We start from the raw sequence: 25,314 nt of genomic DNA, 5'->3' as shown, positions 1-25,314 counted from the left end.
AGAAACCTTTACAATGTTGGTGATCATAGCTTTTTTCTTTTTTTTTTCTTTTTTTTTTGTTCGGAAAGATAAAAGCCATCAATTCTTCTCAGCATGACTGTTCTTAATGTCTATTCTTTTTTTTTTTCTCCTCTCTTTTTTTGTGATGCTAGAAAGAAAGTTGTTGACATCTTGCATAGAGATATAAAAGATGTAGATTTGGAGGTCCAGTCTTTAAAAGATCTTTGAAACAAGTTTAAGGCTTTTTTTAGAAACTGATGTTTAGATATTTAGATGTTTGTGTTTTTTTTTATTTTACTTCATTTGTAGCAGGGATGGTTTTCTTCCCCAAAATGTCCTATCTTTACTAAACTGTGTACTAGTATCATTCATAATTAAAGGGCAAAACTCACCAATCCCCCCCCCCCCCGCTCCCCCAACCCATCTTCCATCCTGAATCTAAGTCATACATACATGCCTAAATATCCTAAATTTGTAACTATAGATCAGAAGATCCATAACCCCCCTTTTCAACTGTTTTCTTCTCCCTAAGCCCCCTCCCCCTCTCCTTTCAACACTCTTGCACAATCCCATGATTAATGGATCTAAATGAAACCATGACTTTCCTTTCATGACAGTCTGGTTGGTTGTTATATAGATACATCTAAGTGTTTATATCTTTATATTGCTTTCCTACACCTCCAATCCTCCCCCCTCCATGTACCTTAAAAATGATTTCCCATGGATTGGCCAACACTGTATACTTGCTGTTTTCCTCCTTTTTTCCAAATGTTTTCCCCTTTCATCTATAAATTATCTCCATCGGTAATTAATTATGGATTGAATCCTCTATGCTTCTTGAAAAAATGTGTTATCAAGTTCTCAGCCTTGTTCTTGTCTAACTTATTTCATTTTAGGGAGGTGAACCACCCTAATGTGCTGATGCTAATGGGACAATGCCTTGAAACATCACCACTGCTACTGATCATGGAGTATGCCCCTAATGTAAGTATAAATATCCATCACTTTCAAAGGGATATTCTCTCTTTTGAAGATGATCATTGCTTTATAACAATATTGCTTAGACGTTTTTCGGTATCTTTTGATCAATCTTGATCATTTCCTTCATAATGTATATTTGTATGACTAAGACATGAAACAAATGAAAAATGTCAACTTTTGATATAGTATGTTGTAAATTCATACCATGGATCAGACCATGGCAGAGTGAGTGATGTCATCATCGCATTGAATTGAGTTGAAAATGAGTGTTTGGCTTCATTATTATTGAAAATTCCTTATCCACAGAGGCAAACAAACTTTCTATGAAAGAAAAAAAGGGTTTGCATTTTTGACAAATTCTGAGTACACATAAACTTGACAGCTGAGCAAACAAACATGTCAGATGTATCACACTTCAACGATAAATAGAGATTGAAGAGAAGAGAATATGAAAAGTTTTTTTCTTGACATCAGAGACCAGCTACTGTGAGACACTGTCTAGAGTATAAGGAGGGGGGGGGAGGGTTTAGACAGTCAAAACAGGTTGCATTCAGGCAGCCATATCTCTCTCTGGTTAGGAACACGATGCTGAGATGAGGAATTATAACTGGCATTACCTGTATAGATTTCTCTTTAAGATATAAAGTGTTCAGCCATCTATCTACCATCCCTTAAACAATATATCACTAATTTCAAGTATTTTGCAGCATGTGTGCTTTCAAGTACAAAATATTCTACTTGATCAAGCTAAGATCCTACCCAAGTTAATTCTCTCACTTCGAGATTACAAAATGGCAAATTTTATCCCCCTGAAAACTTTGATGAACTTCCTCCAACCTCCCCCCGCCCCACCCCTCAAACAAACAAAAAAGCACAAAAGATTCCAGTTGCTCAAAGCAACATTCCACCCACCCTAACTCTCTCACTTAGAGATTGCAAATGGCCAAATTTATCCCCAAAATTTATCCCTATTGATGGAATCCCATAGAAAGAACTGTTAAAAACTAAAACCATAGCACAATGACTATAGTATAAAGTGAAAGTTAATGAGTTAGTTTCGCTATGCGTTTATGACTTTGTCCAAGTTTCTGAACCATTTGATGCAAAGCGCTTTGGTTAACTAATTTTGATAAGTAATGTTTTTTGCCATCTTTTCTGTTAACATTTTTGACGCAAATCGATTCTAGCGAGAGAGCGTGTTTATTGACAGCAAGCAATTGGCAGTAATTCTCAGTAACTAATCGTATCTTCTCTGATCCATACAATAAAAACAACATCCAACACAAAACCAATGGCACAAAAACATCACTTGCTCATTCTATTTCTGTCAGAACATAATTTAAGATAATAAAAATAAAAAAATGGAAGCCAGTGTTCATAATTTTTTAATGAGGAAATCTCAAAAGTGCTAAATGGTAAAATCGTTACTTCCAGATGGCGATTTCCCGTTTTACTTGCGTAATGGGATTCTGAATACAATTTGAGATCTTTTATTGGATCTTACAAAACTGTCACTTGTCCTGTTCCCAGAATCTTTGCTATAATTGTTGCTACAAGTTTATTGGTTACCGGTAGAAGCCAACAGTATATTCCACAGGAGAAGCTTGTCTCGCACAAGCATTTAAACAACTTTAAAAACGAAAAAGAATAAAGAAGAATATTTATCCCCGCTGAGCATGCTCTACCCGTCGTGTATCCCCCCAGAAGTGATAAACTTTTTTCTCAGTCGCTCTGTGATGTACAGTAGGGCATTGGCAACGAGACTCTTGTAGCAGTTCATTTCTTTGCCGGGGTTAAGACGGAAATTTGAGACGTCGTCCTCTAATGAAAACGTTAGCTGCACATAACACACGTTTTCATCTACACGGGCTTTAACAATTGATTTTATGACCCTCGCTGGAGTTTGTGTCATCTTGAAAAATCTGATTAGTTTCTGAGAATGATTGCAAACCTTGTTGAGGGAAAAAACTGACTTTCCTCGTTCCTTGATATCGAACTGATACATATTAAATGTCACAAAGTGATGGATGTATCCTGAAACATTAGTACAATGTGATACTGCACTCTCGAGAAAACAGTGCTGGGAGCTATGTGGATGGAAAACGGTTATCGCCAAACTGAAGTGTTGGGAACGGTGTCGGATAGCAGCAATTTGGTTAAATTTTTCTGATTTTCTCTTTGTGAGCCTTGAGATGTCCCAAAAACCTGAAGGACGAAACATTGAGCATCGGTGAAATCTAACACAGTCGTTGCCATATCAGTGAACTTGAAAAATACCTTTAAAATTACGATATTTGGCTTCCGAGAAGGAGTTCATGTTGCAGGCATCCCGTCAGATATCTCAAGTGTTATAAAACCTTTTACAGCGAAATTGCATTTTATTTATTTTTTTTCTGGTCGCAGTTGTGACAAAGTGAGGGCGCTAGATTGCACATACTAGATAAGCTACTGTACCATATTGATGACACATCAATTTCTGCATATTGGCAGCAAATGTAATTTAAAACCATCAGAAAATATAATTCTTTTCCCCGCTAGAATTACACAAGGAAAACAAAATTAGTAGTAAAACAATATAATCATGTACAGAACCTTTGCCAGGTTTTTGACATTGAGTCAAATCTTTCAGAATAGGGTTAAATTTTACTGGCAAACTTTTATATATGGAACAAGATGTTATCTATATAAATTATTCTTCGTGTCACTAGTGTTAATATTTTTATTATTACCTTTTAGTGCAACTGTTAGTGACATTATCATTTGACCCCACAGACTATTTAAAAAAATCAAAGGGATCACGATCCTATTTAAGCTTTCATCCCTCTCTACTCCTGCCCCTCCTTTCTCTTGCCAGCATCCGCCTCTTGTCTCATCTGACAGTATGAGCAGACTGAGTGTGACTATGTACTGATTCCTTATCCAATAGATCAAAAGTTAGGAACTGTTCATACTGTCAGTACAATTTTCTTTGAAGCTTGGCATGGAAGATATAAAGTCATTCTCAACTGGCTGTATCTTCTCCAGGCTGTCTGAATATTCAATATAAACCAGCCTAGTCCATTAATTTTCTCAAGGCCAGTATCGCAAAACAGAAATTATCAATTCTGTTTATAAACTTTGTGGTACTGTTTATCATTTAAGTACTCAGCTGTTCATGAAGTGAGGTCTCATATATACTTTAAATATAAGTATGTTTTGCAGAAACTGTTTACATAGTGTACTAGAGAGTGTGGTATAACACATGTTCATGCATAATTTCTTTGTGAGAGAGAAAACCGTATATCAATTTATGTTTTATAGGAATAATATCATATTCATCTACAGTTCTGGACAAACAATATGCATATTTATCCATATGTAGCTTTATGTACCCTAACCTAGCTTACCCTATCCCCCTTCCCTCCCTCCTCACCTGCCTGACTACCAAACACTTACAGTAATTGCCACCCAATCCTTCCAAACTACCATTCAGTTTCAGTAATATTCTATTAAAAATTTCAAACAATATATAAATAGGAAGCTTAGGAGTAACATTCCAAAAAGGAAATTAATGCAATTTTTTGTTGTCGTTAAGAAGTGATGTCATAGCTGTAAAAGGAGATTGTAAGAAATCATTATATAAGCAGCCACCATGGGTACAGAGCTATCCCATATTGAAACAGGCACACATCATAGTCCATTAGTTCTTTTTTTTTCCAGAAATGTTGCATTTGTACCATTTCTTATTCTAATAGCTGATTAAATTTCTTGTTTAATTGCTAATCGTTATACTTTTTTTTTGTGATTTTGTCTCTTACAGGGAGACTTGAAGGCTTTCCTACAGAGGAACAAAGACAAAACTCAAAGCTTTGCCCAGGACGATGTCCAACTCAAGATGGCCACCGATGTCGTCTCTGGGTTATTGTGGCTTCACCAGAAGGACTTTGTTCACATGTAAGTCAATTGTACAGTATATGTGTACTTTCTATATGTACTTTATAGTAAGTATAGTAAGTATATATGTACTTTATAGTAAGTATATACTTTATAGTAAGTATAGTAAGTATATATGTACTTTATAGTAAGTATATATGTACTTTATAGTAAGTATAGTAAGTATATATGTACTTTATAGTAAGTATAGTAAGTATATATGTACTTTATAGTAAGTATAGTAAGTATATATGTACTTTATAGTAAGTATATATGTACTTTATAGTAAGTATAGTAAGTATATATGTACTTTATAGTAAGTATAGTAAGTATATATGTACTTTATAGTAAGTATAGTAAGTATATATGTACTTTATAGTAAGTATAGTAAGTATATATGTACCTCATTGTAAGTATATATGTACTTTATGATAAGTTTAGTATGTACTTTCTATGTACTTTATAGTAAGTATATATGTACTTTATAGTAAGTAGCACAACCAGCATTTCCATATTGGGACTGACTTTGGAGACCAGGTTGGAATGGCTACTAGTACATATGGGGGTGGGGAGGGTGGGAAGGGGAGAGGAGCATCCCATAGCTCATTTCTCCACTCACCGCTATCCCCTCCCCCACAATCTCAACATAGCTATTCCATTCTCCCTTAACAGGATTACATCAGATATAATTGCTATGTTATTTATGCATTAATACTAGTTTGTCAGTTACCGCCATGAGCTGATAACTCCTTTTCAAGGAACTCATTCACCCCCTCCCCTCCACCTAGCGTTCTCTAAATGCTATGCCTGTCGGAGCATGGACAGGTACATACTTAGCAGGCCAAGGGTTTTCAAGAGTGAAAATATAGTAAGGTATGTTCATTGTTAATACCCGCCGAATGTGTTAGTCATCATTTAAACCTGGAGTCTCTTTCCAAACATTCTGTCATCTGACCTCTATAGACTCAAAGCAATCGGACAGGAGAACATTTCTCTGTTTGCATATTCTAATATCTTGTTTGGAAAATCCTTGAAAAGTTTTGATAAGTTTTTAGCATTTTTTCAGCAGCTGGATCAATCACAAGTGTGTTGATTGGACCTGTCAGATATGTCTTGGTCAAGTTCCATTAGTGTGTACAGTATGTGAGCGGGAGGAGTTTGAAAGACCTTCCAACATTTTAAATCCCAGATGGGCATTTGAAATATTCATACTCACTGACATTGTGAATTACCTCGCGTCGAAATCGATTTCAATTTAAGACTATGCAAACCTGTTTCTGTTACTAAGTACCCATTAGATGGCTATGTTGCTATGGCAACTATCGCAGGATATTCTAGATCAAGAATTCTCCTCTGCCCCAATCAGCAGCTTAATTAGTGTCCGATGGTCCTTTCTATCTATAAGTAAATTAAGACATAAAAGGTTATTAGAATGTATAATTAAATTTAATATTGTTTGAAATAGGATGTTATCACAAACAAGAAGAAAATAATTTTGAAGTTAGAATATCCGGTTTCCGCATGATTCATTGTCATAGAAACTATGAGTATTTTGTGTACATACTATCTCATTAGTTCTCTAATTATTAAAAGTTTTCTTTAAAATCATTTATCATAAAAATATGACTCTGCGAAATATGACGTCCACAATGTATCAAAAATATTCCTGTCATTACTCAAAGAGTTTGTTCAAAATCAGAAAATGTTTGTCATGAAATGTCATAATAGTACTGCATAGACATCCTGAAACTTTGCTTTATGGCATTCAAACATAAATCCAGAGGTACGTAAATATACAATTTTCTGATAGTTTTGCTCTTTTTTTTTCTTTCTTCTTCGCCTCCATAAATCTCAACGTGATTTGTGGAACCGTGTATGTTTACGAGAACATCATTCTGTTTCTCAAAAAATGTTCTGGCAGGCTTATCCAGGGGTTGAAATAGGACATTTAAATGGAGGGGTGTTGCACTGGGGTTGTTAAAGCCAATTCCAAATTGTTGGTGTCTGGGGGTCCTCTTCCAAAAATAAATTAAATTTTAGATATGAAATGGGACAAAATTTGAGGCATACTTTGGCTGATCAATAAGGAATGTAATTGGGGTATATATGTAAAGTTGGGCAGATGGGGTACTTTTCATTCTTTTTTGTGTGGTTGTACCGGCGGGGGGGGGGGGGGAACTAGGTTGGAGGGTATGCATCCCCACTCACCCCTGGATCTGTTTTAATATCCAGGTACATCTGAACATTACTTGGCTTGGTTAGAATGGAATAAATTAACAACAAAACATAGAAAACAGTTGTAATGCTCTTTTATTTCTTATTCTAAAAAAATGTAGTTGCTTTGGCCATTTTCTTTTTTCTTCTTTCACCATTTTTGTTCAAAGCATTTTGGTCTGCATGGAATTATTTAAACCATTTTGTTGAAAAAGAATCATTTGGAGGGACAAATTTTTTCAGAATCTGAAGTTTCTGAACTGAATTTTGCATTTAGTCAATATACTTAGCCATTCTTTGAGAAGGTTGTGGTTAATGTATGTCTGGTATTTATTATTTCTGCTAACTACTTTAGAAATCAACTGCAAAATCCTATTTCTAATATATATCCCGCTGCTAAATTTCTTATTAATTAGAGCGTATATGCTAAAGTGAAGTAGTTTATTGATTAGCAACGTCCTCAGATTTTTTTGATATTCATCATCCAGGTAATAATGATAATAATAATAATAATAATAAGTTCAATATCATTGCAACCGTTACATTTCTTATTTTCCCATACCGCTCTGTTGAAATTATTCATCTTCTTGAATATCGAGGTGTGAAGAGAGTACATTTTTTATCAAGACGTCCAAATTACCTTTGAGAGATTGATGCTGTTCAGCATGTAAATATTTATGGAGCTACTAATCTGGCGGGACCAACTTATTTTCCGTTTTCAAATCTTTGGACATCACGGTGATTACTTAAAGCTTGTCTGAAATGTTCCCGCACAAATGCTATAAAAATATCAAAAGACGGATAAAATTGAGAATCTCGAGGGATGAACATTGCTAACCTTTTGAATATGTCACGGACATATTGCGGTGGACATAAACTTGAGGGAATGATGGATGACTCCTGCATTGTGTCGGGAAGCGAAATCATTCATCTTCTAAAAGAGAGACCTTTCGGATACAGGATGCACCCGATCCGTGTCCCCTTGATCCGTTTGGATGCCCAAAACATTTTGGTATTTTAATGATGCCGATAGATTTATCGCCAGTGACATTTCCCGTCCCCTCCAGTCAGACGATTGAAGGATGGGTCGGAGTACCTACGTCTTTGTGTCAAAATTAATGAGAGTAGGCTCGAAGCGTCCTCTGTCCCACCTCGGTAAAACATTCCACCGTCGATACATTCGCGTTTGTCTCGTTCAATTTAGCGTTCGTCTGATTTCACGTTCTATTATTAAACAAAGGGCATGTTGGTTCTGTCGAGGCGAGCTTCTCTTAAATGTTAGTATCACGTCGGGTAGTATGTACCGCTGTAGCAGTAGGCGACTAGCAACCTTTTCTGCTAACGACCAAGTAATATCCTTGGTTTGTTTTGCAAATTTGCGACGTTAGTCAAAATTGATAAATCGGAAGCAGCTGGTGTGACCCTTAAAGCTACATTTTTAATTACCAGACAGGAGGAGAATCCAAAAAAAGAAGGATATTGAAAACATTTCCCTTTAAGGTAAAAACCTGATATAATAGTCCAGAACATACTACACAGCAATCACATCAGTCTTGTGATTAGTGACAAAATTAAAAGCATTTCTTTTTATATATTTGTTTTCCCATTTCTTCCAAACTTTTTTTTTCCAAATTTTATCAATTAGTAATAGTCCAAATAAGATTGCAAGTGATCCAACCAACAGAACTTTTTTTTGATTTGATTTGATGAGAATTTAGCAAGTAAATACAATCACGCAAACCTCTAGAGTTTTGACAATTTGACGAGAATTCAGGAAGTAAATGTGATCCTCGTTCTTTTGGGTCTCAACATTATGTACACTTTGTTCAGTGTAAAAACTCATGTAGATTAACTAAAAATTAAAAAAAAAAACAGTTAAATTTTGACCTGTGAAATGAAATATTTGAAATGAAAAGTTACATGTGACTGGTAAAGGTAATATGAGGTTTTCATCCAAACTTTCAAAAGAGAAAAATTTCAAGTCAAAGTGCTGTTTTATATGTTATCCAATTTATGAATAGAAATGTAGTCAGTGGTTTATGAGATTTTGTCCAACCAGCCAACATTGTCATTTTTTTTTAAAATGATGCAATTTTTTTTTTCAAACTACTGTACAAGTGGAGAGAAGTTCAAGTTTCTTAACTACCGGAACCAAGCTAAGCAATCTTTTTTAGTCCACACATGCTGTAAAAGGATTGACTATGTTTCATCTCTGTATTGTAGCTTTCAAAGTCAGTGAAACGTCAAAATTATTCAAAGCCTGATATAATTAGACGTACTGTAACTACAGATTTTGTAGATAGTATATTACCGTATGCTTATGGTATCGTAGTTCATGTTTGTAATTTTTATTATAAAATGGATTTGGCATTTACTGTATTTTGCTCAAACAAAATTTCATTACTAGCCATTGATAAAACTCAAATCCCGCAGGTATCGACTCCATTTATTAGCCTTTCCATTAATAGAAAAGTGTCATATTCAACACCTGAGGAATGTTTTGAAATTTCTCGTTTACTTGTGAATGTCCCTGAGAACATTCAACCTTGAAGGGAATCATTTAATATTCGCTAATTAGTATTCATGTCGTAGGGGAAAGAGAGGAAGAAAATCTAGCAAGGATATCTTAGTGTGTTCAATATCCATGTCTGAATAATTCTCAGCAGGTTTGATAAAATTGTTCAAAGAAAAAGCGTGACCTTTATTTCCCCTTATACTTACGTTCACATTTCTCTTTCCTGAATGAGTTCAATTATGAAAGTGATTACCAGAATAAGAGCCCATGATTAGTTTCATTGGACTGTGTAGTTACAGTAAACAATTTCCATAGAGATATTTTAGGGGGGGGAGGGCGGGTTTCTTACTTCCTTTAGTTTTCGGATTTTCCTCAATTCGCAAAGACATAATGAAAGATTTATGAGGTTCTAGCATGAGGTTTTAGACTTTTAGTTTTCCTTTTGTATAATTTTTATGCAAATACTGTAGTCTGTCAGTCTGATATAGTCAAAGGTGTCTCTGTCATGGCTGGCCCTTAGATTGTGAGTAATTATAAGAGAGATTTCCTCGGGGCAGGAAGTTGCTCAAAAAGGAAGAGTCATGACTTGATGATGAGAATCATTGTGATGGAAAGAAAGCTGATTGCTTAAATATCTTATTCCTTGGAAAGATACTTTTAAAAAAAAAATCAAGTTAAATTTTGACCTGTGAAATGAAATATTTGAAATGAAAAGTTACATGTGACTGGTAAAGGTAATATGAGGTTTTCATCCAAACTTTCAAAAGAGAAAAAATTCAAGTCAAAGTGCTGTTTTATATGTTATCCAATTTATGAATGGAAATGTAGTCAGTGGTTTATGAGATATTGTCCAACCAGCCAACATTGTCATTTTTTTTTAAATGATGCAATTTTTTTTTTTTCAAACTACAAATGGAGAGAAGTTAAAGTTTCTTAACTCCCACCAAGCTAAGCAATATGGTAGTGTCTTCTTTAGTCCACACATGCTGTAAAAGGATCTACTATGTTTCATCTCTGTATTGTAGCTTCCAAAATCAGTGCACACTTTTGTCATTTCCATTACCTCTTTTCTAAAGGTTCCTCATTTTGTAACAATTTCTTACGGAGAACTCTGTCAGCGAATCAGTTTACGATCAGCGAATCAGTTTACAATCGTAGTAAAATCATTCACTGACATGAAATTTAAAACAAGGAGTTCGCAACAAATTGAGAAATTATTAAAGAATTTGACAAAGTTATGTCATTTACAGTTTAAAATTTCAATATTATTGGCATGAAAAGACATTTTTATGGGGCCTTAAAGAAGTAATGCCAGAAATAAACCGGAATATTGCTTAATTGTAACCATAATATCAGTTTGTACTGGTTTAAATGTGGTGAGGTTGAGGGGGGGGGTGGGAAAGGGAGGAGAAGGGGGTGTTCTAAAGTGTATTCTTCCCTTGACTTTTTAATCTGGTGAACAAATGTCTGGTGTGGTGTTGTGTATTTTGGGAGCAATGTTACAGTATAAAAGTGATCAAGTTGGACAAAGTTTTTCATCTTTGCCTTGAAAACATAATTTGAAAGAGCATTTATAATTTTGTATCTTTCAATGGATTAATACCAAAAACTATCCTCCTTTAATGTGACCAGTTTCGGCTTCAAAAGTTAGCTGCAGTTATGCTAAAATTTGCCAAAGGTTTTCAAAAGTACTGTCTGGGAGATTCTGACTGTATTTTCATACATTCAGTAAAAAAAATGTGAAGGTTTGGGAGGGGGAGGAGTGTGAGGGGAAGGGTGTGTGGGGGTGGAAGGGAGTGTAGGGAAGGGAAGTAAAATGTTTCGGGTGTAGACTGTAGTGATTGGTCAATATCTCACTCTCTAGCATATTCTAGCTCTTTGCTAATTAAACCATTTAAACAAGCTTATTCAGCCCAAGTTTAATGTAGTTGTCGACTTGTCATTGCTCACCATCAGCAAAGAGCGAGGTTGTCTCCGGTAACGCTTCATAAATTCCAGATGAGTCTGTAACTTGCCTTTTGTAATATTTCTTGGAGAGATGTGAATGATAGGTATTTCAGTTTCTTGCCAGTGTGATTAATCTAAATGTAAGAAGGTAATGTTAAATTGATAGTCAACACACTTTCTAATAAAAAGAAGAATTAACTTTGAAATACACAAGCGGCCTCATAGATGGCAATTAAAACTTAATGGAGAGGTCCACTAGCTTTCAATAAATGTTTTGTTTTTTATCCACAAGTTGTAGTGTGCCCCCTTGTATGTGCTTCAATCTTTGATACGATCATGTCTCATTTACCTCGGTTACAGTGCCATCTTTGACACATTTTGAGGCTCCCAAACACTATCATGTTGCTAATTCCAAGTTCTTTTAGAAGACCACAATCAATTATTTCTTCCTCCACAACTTCTTAACAGGGGTATGACTCAAAATAATCCATTTCAAATGCCGAGAGAACTTAGGTCTTTTGACGCTCATTTGAATGACATTTAAAATTTTTATTCTTGGCCATTTTCTGTCTCATACATGTGTATATTAGTTTTAATGTACATATTGACATAAATCATACAGGTGCAATCTTTCCCACAAAATGTTCTGGAAAGAAAACATCTCACGTTTGTGCATCTATTTCGCAAAATGATATGATGATACAGTAGCAACATTCACAAATGATTGTTGTCTATGGTTCTTTATTGGTTGTGCAGTATTATAGCATGTTAAATATTGGCAGGCACATTTCCTGGATGATGTTTCTGAATGTCTTATGGCCTGAAGCTACAAATTCTTTCCGGATGTTAAGTAGTGTCCATTTGGACAAGCATCTTAACATGTGCACATTCTTTGGGAAGGGAAAAGGGAGGGCGCGTAAAGTTACATAGCATGAAGGTCACAACATACCAACAAATACAAAAATTGTTTGTATCTGTTTGCATTATTCATTGCCTCGCAAAAATTCCCAATGACCAATTCACACCATATCAACAAATTCAAATTGGTTTGGGTGTGTCTGTGTGTATTTGTATGTGTCTGTTTCGGTTCAGTTACATAGTATGTAAGCAGCAGCATACCAAGAGATACAATTGTTTGTATGAATTTGTTGTTATTTTTTATTTTATTAATTGATCAGCTTGGGATAATGAACCAAAGCTAAACTTCAGTTCTGAAATTTAACTATGACCTATTTATCATCTAATTTTGAACCAAGTTTTCAATCACATTTGAATTTTACAGAGATCTGGCTGCACGGAATTGCCAAGTTTGTGCAGACGATGTCATCAAGATTGGTGATTACGGCACCTCTCTAGAGAAATACCCTGTAAGTAAATATCATTCTCACTTGATTTATGATGAGGGATGGGGATTTCTCTAAGGATATAAATTGAATGTTATTTTTACTTTCTATGATGTGGACCGCCTGCTGGTGTGTGTGTGATTAGAGAGGGAGGGGGCTGGAAAGCTTACACCAATGTTATACATATGCATATCTTCACCTCCCCCTTCCACCTCCCCTCCCCCCTACCTTCTTATCAACATATAAACCAGTAACTGCACTGATCAATTGGCAAGATTAATTTTTCAAAAAGATCTTCAAAAACATTCCAAATTTTTTGCCATGCAAAAAAAAGTATGTGCAATATTTTTGACAAATGTGCTGAAACACATAAATTTGAGAGACACAAACTGGTAGTCAAGTCACCAAAAATATGCAAAAGATCTAGTTTCAGATGCATTTTGCAATAAATCAACATCAATAAACTAGATTGATCCTTTTGTTTTGAGTTATTATCTTCACGTCATATCAGCATTAAACCTTTTTATGCCGAGAGAGAAATGTTTCGTATTCGCAAGAGACGGAGAGAGAGAGATGGAAAGAAAAGCTCGCTCAAAGGAGGAAGGTTCGATGAACATTCGAATCATGTGACGGCACGACAAACTCGTAGCTTTTAATGGGGATGGCGGAAAGGAAAAGGAATATGGCATGACAAGGAAGATTAAATATCTGAAATATTATTAAACATCGACCCAACGGATTTCCATGATGCCAATTCACCGAGGAATGCGCCGAGGAGGTTGCAAATGAGATGAGATGGCAAGATTTGTCGAGTTAAAGTTGAAGTCGGAAGTCACCAACTGGAAAATTGCAAAAAAAGAAATATGTATGAAAATTATTTCAAAAGCGAACAACGAATATTAGCCTGAAGTATTGCAAAACGGATTAAATTTGATGGGGAGATTTGAAAAATGTTCTTTTGTTGTGTTTTTACTATTTGCGGGAAGTTCATTGGTCTTTTCAAGGTCATCAACAGATTATTGCCTTAGACTTTTAGGGCTTGAAATACTAACTAAAAAGTTCTCCAAAGTACTTTCCAGATGATCCGACTATGCAAGTTTTTTTGCCCCGAGACATTAAGAAAGAGAGGGAGGGGAATGCTTTGATAGTTTTAGTAAAAATGAGCCTTTGTTGAAATTTCAATATGAGTGACCATTTTTTAACTTTCTAGCCTATTTGCAGGCAGTACCGATAACCTTGCAAATTTCTGTCTTTAACAACATGCAAGCCGGTCAATGTTTCCTATTACATTGTTTTTGGTTTATGTAATAAAAGCCGGATGCTGTTTGAAGCAGATACTGTATGCAAGCAGAGCTGTGAAATGCCCTCTCGAATCCTCAACTATTGAATAATTTAAAAGTCAATGTCATGTTTCCCTTTTCTGTCTCCCCCTTACCGACCAACCAACCGTGTCTTTCCTATTTGCCCCGAAAGAAAGGTACAAGACATTTCAATAAAATATGTGTCTTTAGTCATTTATCTCTTTGTTTCTCAATGTAAAAATGTAGCCTTTGCAATAATCATGATGGTGTAATTGTGTAAGTATAGGTATGGGTGTGTAATACACAGTATCTGTGGGGGGTGTTGTGCGTGCGTGGGTGCGTGTGTGTGAGAGAAGCCTTGTTTGTGAAGAAAGGAAAATTGGATATTTCTCACACATTTTTATGTGGATGCCTCATTGATTGCATTCATGAATCAACTGAACTGATCATTTCTTTATGAGGTTTTATCACATTTAAAGGTGTTAATACCCCTTTGGAACCCCCAAAATATGCATATAATAACAACTTAATAACAGCCGTAAACTAAATCAGTGGGATTTAAAGGCGAACGCTCGTAGAATATTACCTGCTTCTGTGATATAACTTTACATTTCTGTCTGCGGCCGCAGCGCTCTTTGGGTCCATACAGAATTGTATCAAAAGTTTCTCTCATCCATCAGGCAAAATGACAGTCCGTGTGTTTCTTCCAATCTTCCTACCCAGGAAGTCACTGTCCGACACTCGTAGACACCACCAGTATATGGAGAAGGATCTTTCATTTTTACCGCATCGCAGTAACGATCGCATGTATTATGTAACAGCGCCGCTTAAATTAATTGCCTTTCTGCTGATCATCATTCATGAGACATCAAATCGAGCATTTCAATTGGAATGTAAAGCATATCTACCGTCACCAAAAAAAAAAAAAAAATTCATCACTAAGATGAAAGCTGGAAATGGGATAAGGAAAAATTGTTGAGCAAGTTACCTAATATGATCACAAAGCATATCTGGAGAACGGCTCTGAAAACAAATCAAGTGCCTGACAGGACCAAAAACATATCAGCTTAATCATATTTCTGTGCAGCGCGAATCCCTTTGGGAATTTTTCCTGTTTGAAACGATGATAGGCTGCAATGTGATTGAAACGTCTGGCATTGTATGTAAGAATAACCATTTTTTTTTTTAATTCATCCAGTCTTAATTTACCCTTTATAAGTAGATTATTACTGCAGATCCCCTGACTTGATTCTAAACATTGACAAACATTTATTCACAGTTCTTTTAATGGCATTAACCAGGGGTTTCCCTGAGGGGAGTGGGAAGGGTACAAGATGTGTTTTTTGAAACATTTCTTTGCAAAGTTGAACCAACTCATCGTTCAGAGTGAGGTTTCATCAAAGTTTTAATTTTCTTTTTCATGACAGAACGACTACTACATGACCAAAGATGAACGGCATGCGGTTCCGATCAGATGGTTGGCGCCGGAGGTCATCGATGCAATGAGCGATAACATTGAACCAAAGAAGATTACCAAACAGTCAAACATTTGGTCAGTTTGCAGAGCTGCATACATTTTTATTTGCTGCCAGCACCTATCGTCCCCCCCCCACAGCCTTGGGCAGGCCACTCCTGCAGTATTACTCCATGGGAGAAAGTGCTTGGTTAGAACTCAAACTGCTTTGCGAAATACAAGACTGAATCGTACAGAACTGTCTAGTGGATCCAAATTATGACTGTTATTTCTTGAACTAGAAGTGAACCATCAGAAAATTTAAAAGGACAATCCTTTGACTTGCACTGATTGTATTCAGTCCATTGTATACGTTTAACATTATTGGAACCAAACTGTTCTGCTTGGACAACATGAAAGGAATGTCCAGGTTGATCGGTACTGTATATTAACTTTATAGCAAAGAACGTGGTGACAAAAAAAAACAGTTTTGGACATTTAACTTCAGATTTTGAAATGATTGGCTTCTGCTTGTTTGGGTTTGAAGAGTATTCCAGTCATGTCGATAAAGTGATCAGCAGTTGAATTTTCTGGGCAAAATATAAAATTGACACTACCAGAGAACTTGTGCCTCACAGGGGGACTAACCATATTCAGCGGCTGGATCCTGGGTGGATTGGGGGTTGGGCCAACGGGTGCGAGATGAGGGCCTAAAATGGCCCCAGTGCTAATAGATGGATAACCAATTATTTGTTTAACCCCGGGGGGTCATATATAGCTTCAATTTACTGACAGTCAAAACTGCACCAACAAAAATGCAAATTTCAGTGTGTCGTTCCCCTTCCTCTGCCACAAGTACCGAAGACACCAGTCATATAGTCCAACCTTCATCATTTTGAGATGTGAGAATAATCTTGTGCTTAGACTCTACCCTTGTAATAAAGCCTTTATTGTTTCTGATTACATGTTTGGGTAATTTTTTGTTGTTGCAGGTCTTTTGGAGTGATCATGCTGGAGTTGTCCACCGGTGCGGACATGCCCTACGCCAACATGAGCGACGAGGAGGTTCTACAGAAGATTGTCCGAGAGAGACAGATCCAGTTGGACAAACCTAACCTCGCCATGAAATATGCAGATAGATGGTTAGTAATGTCACTTTGTTTTGAACATCTGTTAGATGATACTTTGGTTCTCCTAGTCCCTTGGTATTCAAATTGAATTATTTAGACAATGCCTTCCTTACCTGTGTCCACATATTCGTTGCACTCTCCTTTTCCCCCTGTTCCCCCCCACCCCACCCCCTCAATAAACACACCAGAGGATTAAGCATCACTTCATGCCATAGAGTTTAGTTTAATCAGTCTTTAATATTTGGAGATATTTTTTTATATACTAGGCACATTTTACAAGTCACAGAATCAGTTACTGTAATTTCCTTAGAGAAGTTCCTTAGAGAATTTACCATCAAATAGTAAAAAAAATTGTACCATCTTGGAAAAAGCATGAGAGTTATGATCTTCTTCTGTCTTTTTACTGTTATCTTTCTGCCCTTGTCTCACAGGTTTGAAACTATGATGTTCTGCTGGCTCAACGAAGATGACCGTCCATCGACTAAAGAAGTCCATGACCTGATGCATCACCTGAAGAGCTACAAGGACCAGCTCAACAAAGACGACTTCGAATCCCGCTGGAACGCCCTAAAACCCGCCGCCACGCGAGGAGATGTGTCGTCAGAGTCCAGCATCGAGGTGCCGTCTCCTCAAAGGAAGGTGGATGAAGATAAGACCTTTGAGTCTAATTTCGTGGAGGAAGAGATATCGGTCACCCCTGAGGAACACCAGATGCGAGAGAACCCGTTCTCCCAGTTTGAAGAGTTTGCACCGAGAGCGGAAGAGGAGAAGAAAGAGCAGACTCCAGAGAAGGCTCCCGATGCCAAGCCACTCTTGAAGGACCTCATGGACACAGAGGGTAAGTTTGGGGAGGGTGGGGACAAACCATTTGAAACCAGCACTCCGATGCCCTCTCCAGCTGTTCTGAGTCAGGACAGAACCCGGCCGATTAGCGACACCTCCAACAGTTACGTGACCGCGACCTCCAGTTTCTTGGAGTCGCAGCCCGAGGATGGGGACAACTCGACGGATGTTGAATCCTTCAACACCTTAGTCGAGTCCATGATGGACGAAACCATCGCATCGCTGGGTGCTAAGGAAGATGAAGCAGAGGATGAAAATGAAGAGGAAGATGCTGTGGCAGGCATCACAGACGGTCAGTGAAAAGAATTGAGCTATGCAACTAAAAGCAAAATCCATTCACATTGCAGGGGAGCAGTGCACACTAACCACACACACACTCAATATGAAACTTCTCCAGTAGTTTAGATATCTAATTAACACAGCAAGCATTGCCTGATAGGAAACAAAACTTATATGAGGTGGATGTCTTGTTACCAGTTTCTGCTATAATTCCTTTTCTTCATGGGATCTTTTCTTCAGTTACCTGAAAATAAAAGCAATATTTTTATTTTGGTCTTGCAAAAGTCACCCAAAAACTAACACATTTTGATGTCAAGTATTAAACAGGGATTTCTTAGCAAAGCAGAATTAAGGATAGAATTCAAGAATAGAAAATCTCGGATGCAACTCTTTCTTCTGTGAGACTATTTAAACTCATTGACTCAAAGTTTATAGCAAAGAGATTGTTCGGTTATGTCTCTCCGGAAGTGTATGAAGCAAGAACACATTCTCCAGCTTGAAAAAGAATGCAGGAGTTGGGGGGTGGGGGGGGGGAGGGAACTGTAGTTATAGTCACATCCACATTAAAACCATTATCATCAGTCACATTGCTCCATACAGTAGAATTAAAAAAAAATCCCTCATTGATCAAGTACCAGCAACATTCCATACAGAGGTACAAACGCTCCTCATTCTTTTCGTAGGAAAAAGCAACAAATTTACACATGCAGTGGGTAGCACATTTCAAACCAAATTTATGGCACAAGTTCTTTTGTCCCCCAAGTTGATTTGCATGTATCAATATTTAAGCCTTCATGGGGCCTAGGGGGATGGGGTGCTAGTTGGGGGGGGAGGGGTAGGACTCCATTTTGCCTCAATTCTTTGCCTTGCCATCTTCAAGCTGCTGCATCATCTGTTCTTGTCTTTGTTTCATTGTTCCTTTGTTCTTCTTCTGCTCTCTTAGTCTTGTAGTTTTGACCTGTTTATATTCACTAAAGGCAAGTTTAGGAGTTTCATTTGTCATAAAAGTATGTTTTCCAATATCTGTTACCGGTTTCACATTTCCAGGTTCAAGCTTTGTCAGTCATCTTCATGTGACCGACAAGAATGAACATTAAAATCATTAACAAATATATAAAAACTTACCTCTTCTACCCATAAGAAGAAATTAGACTTCTATGCAAAAGAGAAATCAGTTCACAACAATAGAAATTCTGATGAAAATCTTTGCTCGTGAGAATAAAATTACAATTTTTTTACTGCCGCAATATTTTTGTGAGGTTCCACTTAAAATTCCTTACTTTGCAACAGATTTTTGTAAAATATCATCTTTTTTTGAAAGGGTACCTTTGAACGATAAATGCTGCTGGTCACATTTTATGATTCATGGATATGTTTGAAAAGTCTGCCCTGTCTAACAGAACTGACAATGTTATCCGGCCAAGTTGAAAAAATTCTGTTTGCAAAATATTCAGTTTCTTTTTCATCATAATCTCACTTTGCTTCTTTTAGTAGTTTTCAAATAATGCCTAGTGCTGTTGCCACGCTCTTGCCAAGTTAATATTAAAAAATTGATTTTATCAAAAATATTTATTTGTTATTTTCATTTGTCCACCTTGGTTTATACATTCTACATCATGTCTTTGTATGGGTCAAGCAAATTTTTTTTCCCCTTTTATAGAAATGCTTCTACCATAGGCTCTAAATTAATAGCATGGTGCATCTGAATTTTGATTATGGTCATTATGGTCACAAGTTTATTGAAAGGGTATACAGTATTCACTTCCAAATGGAGGGGTGTCTCTCTTCACTGTAAGCTTTCTTTGTGATTTGATCAGTTTTGGCTCATAATAAAAAATGCAATCATCTTGAGAAATCGTACAAGGGTGAATGAACGTAAGATATGAATGAACTTTGCCCACCAGATAACTGAAATTAAAAGAATTCATGTATTTGTTTAATATCATGAATTCATTCAAAGCTTTTGGGAGATGGGAGGACATAAAAGGGGGGGGGGGTGGGGGAGAGAATGGATTTGCCATGTTGCGATCAAACAGGATGAGATTTACCCTTCAAGGTTGATGGGGTGGGTGCTCTTTGGTATTGTAGAATCTGTAGTGTGGTTTTGTATTCTTTTCTTTCTGTTTTATTTGGATGGGGGGAGGGGGCTGGGTGGGGTAAGGTGGGGATTAGAGGGGAAGGAGAGAAAGGAAACAATCAGCTTCTGATCATATTTTTAATAGATGACTATACTGCAGACTTTTCATATGGCATAAGTTAATGTACATGTCTCGGTCACACAGCATGTGTCTGCTAGAGCTATTATAGGTTAATGTAGACTAAATAACAGAAGTTAAACCTCATTGATTTTGCATTGCTTCTCTTGCACTGATTACTAGTTTTCTGTGGTAACCTTGGTTGACCATTCACTTAACAGTTGTATGATCTGAACATATATATGTAGATATGAAGGGCATTTAAATTATCAGAAACTGAACCATAGAATTGACACATATGAAACTGATTACTGATAGTCAAATGTTTTTGCCATTTTTTTTTTTTTTTTTTTTTGATCAAGTTTTGGGTTACTGTCAGCCGTGATGTACATAGCTGAAAAAAAACCACTCAAAAATGTTAGGTTTCATTTTCTGCCGAGATCACAAAATACAAAGTACCGTAATGTCCAAACATGTTATCATTCCTGTTTAGAACAATCGTAGATAGCAATAAATTAATAACCAAACTAATGGTGCATTTCTTTTCTAAACTTTCCTTCCAGATAAGAAAGATGTGAACCAGAATGGAGAGGCCACGATGCCAGATCTCTTCCATAGTGAAGCAGGTTTAGCCATTTCAGGTAAATACTCGGTGTTTGTTGCATCGTGAATCCCGATAGATACATTACCGTCTATACAGGTCATAGAGAAAACAAACAGTGCCTTCTAAATATTCCATAAAGCTGTTTCTGAATCCTTTATTTGTAGTACCAATCTTTTCTCACAAAACTTGTTTATAATCTTGTATTAGTTTAAGATAATTTTTTTATAAACATTCCATTGTCAGCTGAAAATGTATTTCACCTGGTCCTAAGGTGGTCCATCTTGAGTGATGAAAAGATTAACCTAAAGTGTTGAGTGTTTCGTCCCGATAGCAAAATTTCACTTGGCTCCCAAGATCATTTTCAATAGTGGCCCACCCATGGTCTAATCCTTCTGTAGATAGACAAACTAACATGCCTAGCCTATACTCTTCCTTTCTGATAACAATCATGCTGAAGTTGCCATGTAATAAGCTTGGGAGGCTAAAACACCAGGTTTAGCTTCACCTGTTTTGCAAGAATAAAAACTTCATGAAGTCCCTTTTAGAGACTATTAGTAATTAAAATCTTCATGTTCATAATGATACCATATCTGTCTACTCATGTTGTTAAACGTGAAATGCTATAACTTTACAACGACAAAAGACAATTTCATAAATTGCCATGACAACATCATCATCATCATCATCATCATGTTGAACTTACTAGTCAGTCCTATATATTACTTGGGAAATGAGGCTCACTAACATTCTCTAAACTTTTGTCTTTTTCATCATTTTAATCTTCATTTTTTAACAGCAGCAAATTTGTAATCCTTTTGCACCATTGGTGGTTGTATTCAGCACTAACTTAAAAATTTACCAGCATTTCCTGTTTGCTCCCAATCAGATTCCTGAGGTGTACATCTGTCGCTCATTTGCATGTCAATAGTTTTTTGCATGTTGTAATGTGTACTGTAGCCTTGCCCACCAAAACTTTAATTTTCTTAATTTCAAATTTCAAGTATCTCCCTTCTCTCTATTCATCTGCTCAGCTCTTTTACATGTTTCTTGGTATCTCTTTATGCATGTCTCTGAAAAGTCTTTCCAAAACTTGGACCTCTCACAATAAATCCTGAAGATAATCAAGGACAGACATCAATCAGAAGAGAAGATATTTCATGTTGTATATTACCCAGTGTCACACCCCAATTGCACCAAAGCAGCAGTGTAGATTTACAGTTCAGTCCTATAGCTGTTGATAGATATGCACCCATAATAGAAATGCAACCATTTTGTAGAAACCTAGCTTTTGTGTCTCCATTGCCCCCTGTTTTAATGCATGTGGTAGTAAATTTGCGTTGTAGCCTTGTAGCACTTTGATTTCTCATCCAGAGCCAGCGATCGCTCCAACCCACCAGGTGACGGAAGAGAGCCCTAAGGAATCCGATTTCCACGGTTACGCACAAGTAGAGAAGAAATTTTCTCCATCGCCAAAGAAGTTGACGATAACCGTCTCTTCTGGCCAAAAGAGCAAAACCTTAGAAATAGATAATTCACCCCCTAAAGATGATGTCACGCCCGAGGATGTAGGCACCGTGCAACTGGAAACCACCGAAGACATTACGGATGAGGTGGAGATAATCTTGCCGGGCAGCAAGGACAAGTCGGTAGAAGAACCGCTGATCGAGGCCGGAGATGCTGGCGATGCTATTCCCACTCTTACATTCACCATTTCAGGTAAACAAACAGAGGACGACAAAGAGGACGAAAAAGCACCTGCAGAGGAGGAAGGCGTAGGTGGTTTCCCAGGGGTGCAGATCAACGTGGAGGTACCGAAGACCGAAGAGGAAGCAGAGGTGCTGATCAAGGAGGAACCAAAGGCCAATGGCCACACCCCAGGAGGAGGTGTTACACCGGTCATCGAACAGGACGATGACAACAAAGACTGTAAGAGTATTTCACTCTCAGAATTGACTTAGGGTTCAACTGTTAACTGTGTAATTATGGCTTCAATTGTTGATTGTTTAATTAAGGCTTCAATTGTTGATTGTTCAATTAGTTTTCAATTGTCAGGGTTCAATTGTTAGTGTTCAATATAGTAAGGGTTCAATATTGTTGTTGTTTGTTTGTCTTTCTGATGGAAAACAACGCCAGCAAGACCTTTTTTCCTAGACTGTAAATTAAAGAAACTGTCATGGATGGTATTTGCCATAAATGTTAAACTTCGTTTATGAGCAGAAGAGGGTTGATAGTTCATTGCAAGGTTACACAACTAATAATCAACTGAATGATATTTTTGGTAACAAGTTAAAATGATCACAAATTATGTAACTTATATATGACACAACTGGAAATGAATGAAACAGTATTTAATACAAGAATATTTTATTTCTGTTTTTTTTTTTTTTTTGCTTTCAATATATAATCAGCATGAATATACTTAATAACTGTCAAGTTTCTAATATCAATAATGAATTAATTTTTCCATAACTAAAGCATGATTTTAATTAATATCACACTCATTGTGTATACTCATGATATAACTTAGTGTAAAAGTGTAAAGCATATTTCCATGCCACCACCCCCCCCCCCCCATTCCCCTCTCAGTCAGTCTGGTATAGCACCAATCTAGTATCAGCTCTTGGTACTCCTTAATACATATGGCATAGTATGGGTACTCATATTCATGTCATTGTACCCCAATTTTAAGTGAAACTCCATTTCAGAATGGAACGACACATTTCTCGGACCAAACTTAACCCGCTCAATAAGCGAATCATCACCACCTTTAACATTTTCCCATCATTTTTGAAAAGGCAAGAGAGGCAAATTAGATTTCTCCGTCAAGTACAACGAACAGAAGATGGACTTGGAGTGTTCGATCCACCGAGCCCACGACCTGAAAGCCATGGACCCCAACGGCTTCTCCGATCCTTACGTCAAGTTGCACATTCTTCCAAGGGCCTCTAGTAGGGTAAGTATTTTAAAAAGGGTTGAAGAAAATCATCAAGGGCTGCTTCATGCAGCTAAAAGACATTTGACATCATAGCACTGATTTCCCTAAAGATCAACTTTACCAAGTCAAGGACTCATTTACGAGTGATGTCTGGGGATGAATGTTTCGATAAGCAATAAGTAATGATATTTTTTAAGGGCACTGACATTACCTATATACTATAGTACATTTCCCTACTCTCTAAAAATGTACTGTCTGATCATAGCTTGATTGCAAAGCATCATGGGAGTTTTTTTTTCCTTTCCCTGTTGCCAGTAGATCACTGTTGTCGTGGCAATGGATGTCATGCACTTTTATTTGAAGGAACAAAATCAAAAAATCAAATGGCATTAATTTTTGCTTGTCCACTATGATTTTCTATTTTGAAAGTAGAAGAAACTAAATAGTTTCTATTTTAAGATATAAATGAGACATGCTAAATAGTCGTTCAGCAATTTTAACCAATTGGTAAATGTATGTACGATGCACTTATTTACATTACGTATAATGAGAAATATTACTTGCATTCATGTCCAGGATTTAAATACATTTATCTTTTTCTTTTCTCTCTCCTGAAACATTTTCTTCCATTTGTACATTTCTGTCTCCCATCTCCATCCTTGTTGCTTTCCTCTTTTTCTTCGTATTTTTTGTTGTTACGTAATCGTTACAGGACAGAGTAAGTTCAGCTAGCTGCCTTATTGTCGATGTTTTAGAAATATTGTTTGAAAAACATTTTCTTCACATTTCTTTCACATCAGAGTACTGGTCAGCATTTATCTACTAGCCCTGCCTATCTCAGCCTATCTCATATTGCACAGTGATAATCCAGACTTTGTGTATGCTTCAAGTTGAAAATGAGGGAAGAACATATATATGAAAATTCTTTTAAAAATTGAACAGTATTTGTGGTATTGTAAACATCCTCCCTTTGCCCTTCCCTTCCCCCTCCCCCTCAAGTGATGAATTCAACTGCATTAGCTTTTGTGGGGATGTCTCACAGTTAGTCATTTCAATAGCTTATTTAATTCAAGGAAGATTTTGGACAAAATTACATATGCCCTTACAAGTATTAAACTACTTCTGAAATAGCAGTCAGCATTTCCTAATTTGTTAAATTCCTCCGGGCTATAAAATTCTCAAAATGTGTTAGAAGCATTTATCTGAAGTGTGAGAATACTGTCACAGTTGGAATTCAAGTTGTCTGCAGCTTGGTAGGATAGATGCCAACCATTCCTCTCTTCATCTGTTTTTTATTTTTCTTCGTAGCTTCTTCATCCGATCTAGTTTCTTTAGTAGTTTCTGTTGTGGTTATGGTGATTAATTTTCAACAGTTTGAATAGTGGGCTGAGATTTTGTTTGCTAACTTCTTTTTAAAATTCTTTCAAGTGCAACTATTTTCAGGCTACTGAAGATTTTTTAAATCGAAAAAACATGAAGCTTTCAAATTATTTTCAAGTTTTAAAACTTTCTTTGGATTTTAAGCATTCATTCTAAATGCTAGAATTTGAACACTATGGGATCAATGGCTAGCCAATTCTATTATTTCTTCTTTGATAATATGGTAATAGGTTAATACTTTAAAAAGGAATTTACTTCTTTTTATTTTTGGCAGCTTGCATG

General features: G+C 36.6%; 1 protein-coding gene across 7 annotated transcripts in view; it reads left to right on the top strand.

Moving 5' to 3' along the window:
• LOC139959996 (uncharacterized) overlaps positions 1-25,314 on the top strand; it is an 88,100-nt gene that overhangs the window by 49,489 nt on the left and 13,297 nt on the right. For 2 of the 7 annotated variants that reach the window (XM_071957975.1, XM_071957974.1), the window contains exons 7-15: positions 897-984; positions 4,781-4,914; positions 12,852-12,936; positions 15,641-15,765; positions 16,659-16,808; positions 17,228-17,931; positions 20,677-20,754; positions 22,089-22,643; positions 23,513-23,670. In XM_071957975.1, the coding sequence (XP_071814076.1) occupies positions 897-984; positions 4,781-4,914; positions 12,852-12,936; positions 15,641-15,765; positions 16,659-16,808; positions 17,228-17,931; positions 20,677-20,754; positions 22,089-22,643; positions 23,513-23,670 (2,077 nt within the window). The remainder of the gene's footprint in view (positions 1-896; positions 985-4,780; positions 4,915-12,851; positions 12,937-15,640; positions 15,766-16,658; positions 16,809-17,227; positions 17,932-20,676; positions 20,755-22,088; positions 22,644-23,512; positions 23,671-25,314) is intronic. The other 5 variants (XM_071957979.1, XM_071957977.1, XM_071957976.1 and 2 more) reach the window with 5 other exon arrangements.

This window comes from Apostichopus japonicus, chromosome 19 (assembly GCF_037975245.1).
Source record: "Apostichopus japonicus isolate 1M-3 chromosome 19, ASM3797524v1, whole genome shotgun sequence".
NCBI lineage: Eukaryota > Metazoa > Echinodermata > Holothuroidea > Aspidochirotida > Stichopodidae > Apostichopus > Apostichopus japonicus.
This window is presented reverse-complemented; position numbering and strand designations above follow the sequence as displayed.